This window comes from Aspergillus melleus (genome assembly GCF_016097325.1).
Source record: "Aspergillus melleus strain CBS 546.65 chromosome Unknown contig2, whole genome shotgun sequence".
NCBI classification, from domain to species: Eukaryota; Fungi; Ascomycota; class Eurotiomycetes; order Eurotiales; family Aspergillaceae; genus Aspergillus; species Aspergillus melleus.
This window is the reverse complement of record NW_025763371.1, coordinates 3,660,536-3,666,674: the sequence shown is the minus strand read 5'-3', so window position 1 is coordinate 3,666,674 and position 6,139 is coordinate 3,660,536. Positions and strand designations below refer to the sequence as shown.

At 43.7% G+C, this 6,139-nt stretch overlaps 1 protein-coding gene across 1 annotated transcript; it reads left to right on the top strand.

Moving 5' to 3' along the window:
• Positions 1 to 4,424: 4,424 nt before the first annotated feature.
• On the top strand, positions 4,425 to 6,139 carry LDX57_004102 (uncharacterized protein; the record flags this gene model as incomplete). The annotated part of the gene is made up of 2 exons (XM_046085754.1): positions 4,425 to 4,897; positions 5,041 to 6,139. The coding sequence occupies 2 exons, from the start codon at positions 4,425 to 4,427 to the stop codon at positions 6,137 to 6,139; spliced, it is 1,572 nt and encodes a 523-aa protein (XP_045941717.1).

The following is a 6,139-nucleotide window of genomic DNA, read 5'->3' as shown; positions in this document are numbered from 1 at the left end:
GTAGATATTGGCTGTAATAAAGATTTTATCGTGTGCATCTGGATATAGCGATAGAAAGTTGTAGTAATATGCTAATTTGAATGGCCATTATACCTTCATAAAACAGGTAAAAATCCAACTGACGGACTTTCTAATGTCCATCTAATCCACTCTTAGCATGTGTCGTGTGCTCTCGACTTGTAATTTTGCGCCGGAGGATTATCATAGACCAGGTTCCTTTCTAGATGCATTACTCGATTGGCCGAAGAGAGTTGTAATTAGAACAGTAATTCAAGTAGGAGATCATAGAAACCGGCTTGATACAGGGTATTGTTTATGTTGAGAGGTTTTTTTTTCTTTCTTTTTTTCAAAAGGTGGGTTGAATCAATTTGGGAATATGAAAACTAAAATAGTACTTATCAAGAACATAAAGAACGCACCCAGCATAATATGAAGTGGCCCAAATCGCTCAAGCATGTAGTGGGAGTAATATAAATATTTTGTGTTCAAGAGTTGAGGGTCATGTTGTATCCTAACATATTACTGTTTGGAGCAGGATGCCCTGGAATATTGCGGGGTTATCTTTATTTTTGGGCTTATGACTTGCTTGACTTGTTTGGAGAACCGATGCAATGTGTTGCTGGAAAGCTACTTTGGTTTAACTATCTAGATATTCGTGCCGTATAATTTATCACCCTACATAACCCACCATATAAATTACAGACTGCACTTAAATCCATCTGTATTCTATGCTACGTATCCTATATTCCTAAGCCCAGAGTAGATCAACAACGTGACCCACTGAGGAAGATTACACTTTGGCCCCGCTTTGGGATCAGTACCAAACAACCCACTCGAAAAATAAATCGAAGGAGGCTGTAATATACCTCATTTCTTATTCACTTACCACAATAGCATGTTGAATTGTAATAAATCTCTATACGGCCACTGGATTAAACAACCTACGTTGTGTTGCTGTCGTAATCTATTTTGTACTGAGCCTTCAAGCAAGAGAAAAGAATTTGCTCTAATGGATAAAATACCTGACCCACTGACCAAAGTGACAGCCGAGGAATGTAATACATCCTCCTCGTCTTGAGTGCCGATTATATCATCCAGAACCAGCAGCACAGATAAAAAGTCGGTAAAAATCTAACTGAGGGACCTGATTAAAATCACCTTTGTCGTAATGATGTAATGAAATTGACCTTCATAGACGTATCGTTCCTAATCATAACCTAATCCATTTCTAAAATGTATTGTGTGGTCTGGTCTTGGGAGTCTGTGCCAAGATATTACCATATGCCGATCTTTCCTACGTGCATTTCCTTGTGTATAAATACCGCACCCGAAGTAGCAAGTATGGCCAAATCAAATCATATTTGAAACACTTCTTAAAATATGGTGGAATCTAAAGTCCTTGCTTCTCCAATTAACTTGCGTCAAACCGCTCATCCAAAGACTTTCCCCGAGAGCATGAAAGAGCCAGTCGCGAGAGGGTCAAGTTTTGTCCAATATGGCCACCCATACAAAACATACGACCGTTTCTTCGTTGGGCTGGAACCCCAGTGGGGTGGAATTAATGCCATTGAATTCACGGAAAATCTCCCAGTGGCATATGTCAGAAAGTTTATAACAAATGATACAGAGAAAAAGGTGGACCATTTGAGGGCCACTCACCATCGGAACCTGGTCAACCTCAAAGAGGCCTTCGTGACCGATAACTCTCTCTTTTTTGTTTACGAGCGCTGGGGTATCTCCCTGGAGGAAATTTGCCAACTTTGGCCGGTATTCAAACTGGGCGAAGTTGAAGTGGCCACGCTTTGTAATGAGGTGATACCCTAGGAAATCCTATTCGGCGCAAGTGAATAACCTTCTATCAGGTTTTGAATGGCTTGAAATACATCCATGATGAACTTTGTGTTGGCCACGGAAATCTGTGTCTGGAAAATATTTTCATCATGGAGAATGGAGATGTCAAGATCGGTCAGTATGCCCGCTGACAGAACCACTTCCAGATGGCTGACAGTGGCTAGGGAATGTTGGCGAGAGTATGATCCGTGCATCGAACCCGCGCAGGAAGGCCCAGGATCTACAGGCGGTCTGTGCTATAACACGAAACCTGCTTCGCCTGGATAAGGCTGAAGAGACGGGTGGGACTGTAAGACTGCTCGCGGGAGACTTTGCCGGTGCTCCATGCTCGGCGACAATAGAGCAACTTCTCAAAGTATGTGTCGGATGAAATAAACATCTCCGATCAAAGTCCAGCAACTAACGCTATCTAGCATCCTTTTCTCAAAATCAAGTCTGGAAGCTGGTGTCTTCGGCCAACTAATATTATATGCACGATTGCACAAAAGGCACAATTGGGGCGCTGAAAAAAAGGTGTAATCTATTACATTAAGCCGAGGGTACTACGGCCCTATTTTCATTACTTAGTAAATATTCTCGGCTTATGTCGCTAATTATCTCCACCGGATAGCTTTTTTGTAATTTCTAGGCGCTAACTATATTATAGAAGATAAAATACATTATTAGCTAAACAATTAAACCTGAGTATTTTATATTATAATACTTACTAAACTCTATATTTTACAGGTTAGTTACTTGTTAGGTTTACTTATACCTACTGGTAATGATTTATATACCTCAGTAATAGAAGACTTTAACCCCATTATAAGCAGATATTATTCACTTTTAGCAACCTTGATCAGTTTTTGTTATGTTTATTCCGAGAAAATGCCTGACAAAATGCAAGACGCCTTGGATGTACCCCAACCTGATGCACACCCCCAACCAACGCGCACCGGAACCAACTTCACTGTGGATACGGAGTACATTCATATGCTTTTAGAGCTGGATAATATCCACTGGGCGTATAATTTCTTAGCAAGCTTCGCTAGCTGGACTCTGTTAGCTGGCTATCTTGTGGTTCCTGGCACATTTACCTCTCTGCAGAATTCCGAGTCACTTCAAAAGGAGCTTAATCATGGTTCGACAAGTGGCATCTCAAGCACTGTGCAGAACCCGCCACTGGCAGCTATCGCATGCACGTTCCTCGGAGTTGGTGTAGTTATCCTGCTGCTTCTATTTTATAGGTGGAGATATAATTACATATGGGTCACTAATCGACTTTTTTTGTAAGTTACGTCCTATCTAGGACGCTTCCCTTATGGACAGCGTGATATGCTAACTGAGAAAGACCGACATGTCTTAATGCCTGTGCTGGGCTCCTTACTACCCTTATCAATATCTATACAGCCAGGGGGGGTAATTGGTCGATTATGGCCCTTCTGACGGTTATTGCGACTGGGCTATCTGCTATCATCTCACTAGGATTAACTGGGTTTTACAAATTTTGGAAGTTGAAGATAGTTCAGCAGGAGCACGAACGGCAAACTAGTATCGGATGGGAAAGAGTATACCCCTGACTGCTGGACGGGATTGTGATGAGAAACGGGTTGACTGGCAGGGGTGGTTGCCGAGTAAGAGGCAAAAAACGCTAGGCTAGAACAACAGTAGACCGGCCGCTGGTGTATTTTCAAAGATATTGAGAGCATTGACTATGCCGCCGAGAAAATCCCGGGAACACCCTAGCCGAGTAATAATAACATTAACATCGGATACTACATCCAGCTGCGCGAATCTGTCTACTTGGATGCAAACTCCTGCTGCGTAGAAAGTAATCTCAAAGTACCGCTAAAAATAGTTGTAATTTAATGTTCAGGCGATTAACACCGATTTCTATAGTTTACCGAGCTACTTTTTATTTACGACCATATCAATAGCCTAACTAAGCAGCACCCAGGCTTATAAAATGACTATTGGCAAAGTATACTTGAGTATTTTACTTGACGTGTGTAATTTTGCCCAAACCTCATAGGCAGAATGTAGAGAAGATGTCTTAGGCAAGAGGAAAAATACAGCTTTATAAGTGGTCATTCAGCTGGTAAAATACTCACAATGTGAGCCAAACGAGCCTTGGGTGGGTGGAACCAGTAATTTTGTAAATGCATGTTTTGTCAGTTGTTTCATCGCTGGCCGTTGCTATCTCAGATCATATGAGGGCATCATGAATCAAGAGTTAGGAAGAATAATCTTAATTACATGACTATGGACTGTATCCTTACAGGCCTAAGGTAAATTACTAGATCCTGTCGTGTAGGTTCTATTACGAAATAATTGCTACGACAAATAGCATCTCAAAGGGATAGTACAGGTTGAAAAGAGTTAAAGCCTTTTCCAATACAGATTTCCAATAGTTGATAGTTGACTTGAGATGATTAATCCAGTGTTTTCTTCTATAAATTTTACCACCTACCCCTGTTGAAGAGACTTAAATTCTCCAGTGTCCTTTGAACATTCGGTTACTACAATTATCAGTTTCACTACTCTATAAACAAGATCAAGAAGATTTTCTTTGACTATCTGCTTCAACGATCAAGATGTCTGAATCCTCCAAGTTCAACTCCGCTCCTGCTCCAGCTGGTACTGGACCTCCACAAACCAACCCTAGCGGGGGTAAAGGAAAATCTAAAAGAGCCGCCTCCCCTCTTGAAGCCACCAAGGCATGGGTGGCTGATATTATACGCGAAGCAACCACCAAGGAAGTACACGAAGACTTAAAGGCCTCTTTCATCTCGGGTACGCCGGATATGTCCAGGGCAACTGCGTTTTTTGAAGAGGTCAACAAAAAGATACGTGACGCCAACAAATACCATGGCACTGACTCCGAGCATGGTGTTATCCCTGAAATGGCTTACCAAAGCTTCTGCGGTAGTTTCCAAGACAGCCTGGAGAAAGCTAAATTGGACAATAATATCGAAGCCGCATGGAAGGTGTTTCATGACACCCACCAGAAATTCCAGGTCTTTAATCGGGATCATGGTTTGCCCGCAGAATGGAATATCAACAGTTCGTTTGTGGAAGAGAATTTTCGACCTGCGGTTATGCAATCGGTCGAAGATAATGACACAGATTCGCTTTTTGAAGGCAATTTACCGGACTTTATGCCTATGCCGGATTTCAATGCTATGCCTGTTGACATGACATACAAGATAGTATTTATGATGGCGAGGTAACCGACTTGGATGAGCTTGAGGCCAGCGCGAGGCAAGAACTCTCGTTTCAAGATGGCAAGGTCCTATTCTGGTGGAAGCGCGGAACAGGCTCTCAGGTCTTTGTACGCTACGGATCTGAGTCCAACGGCATTTATCGGATTCGTGCGGGATCTAATGAAACTTATGACCCCGATGATGTCCCTTGTATTCTCTCGTCGAGCAAAAAGGGACAACAGAAAGAAGAGATTCAAATCTCAGAGAAAAGGAAGGAGGAACGTTTCAAATGGGGGCGAGAGGATATCCATGGGATCATTGGGGTAGGTTGGAAGATTGAAGACGATGAGGAGGAGGATCTGGAGCCACTGGATCTTATATGGCCGCAGCCATACGCTAAATATCCTCACACTCGGGTCTTGGTCCAGTGGAAGACCAAGGAAGTCACCCTTGAAGACCGAACATTTATCCGTCGTATTACCAAAGGGTCCAACCTGCAGGGAGACCGTGTCATCTATCAAAAGGCACTCACCCAGGAGATCCGCTTCCGCCGAGAAGAGGGGTTGTCCTTTGAGCACCTGCTTGACCGAGCCTCAGGTAAAGCAGCCAGGCAAGATTCAATGCTTAGAGACGAGGAGTTCAGCGACTACGAGGAAGAAGTACAGGACGAATCATCGCGTGTCGGCCAAACAGATGATGTACCAGCAAAGAGAGCCTATGCGCGCCCTGGTAGCACTCGTCCCCTCTCACGAGAGCGTTCCAAGGTTAGCGAGGTTCGATTTGCTGAACCTTTCACTCGCGCTACACCGAGAAAAGGAAGCGCCAGACCAGCATCTAGTCGGGCCTACAGCAAATCCATCGAACGAGAGAACCCACGCGATGCAGAAATCAATTTCTTGCGACGACAGATTGAATCTATGCAGAAGACAGCCTATGGTCGCCCTCCCGGCCGGCGTCCATCGTGGCGGGAATATGGAAACAGATACGATGACGATAGGTCTCAGTCCCCGGATTACGAAGCTCAGCCACAGCGTCCGCAACAGATGAGACGGGGAAAGATCTGGGACAACTGGAGGGGAAGGTGGGTAGCTAGTCGCACGTACTAA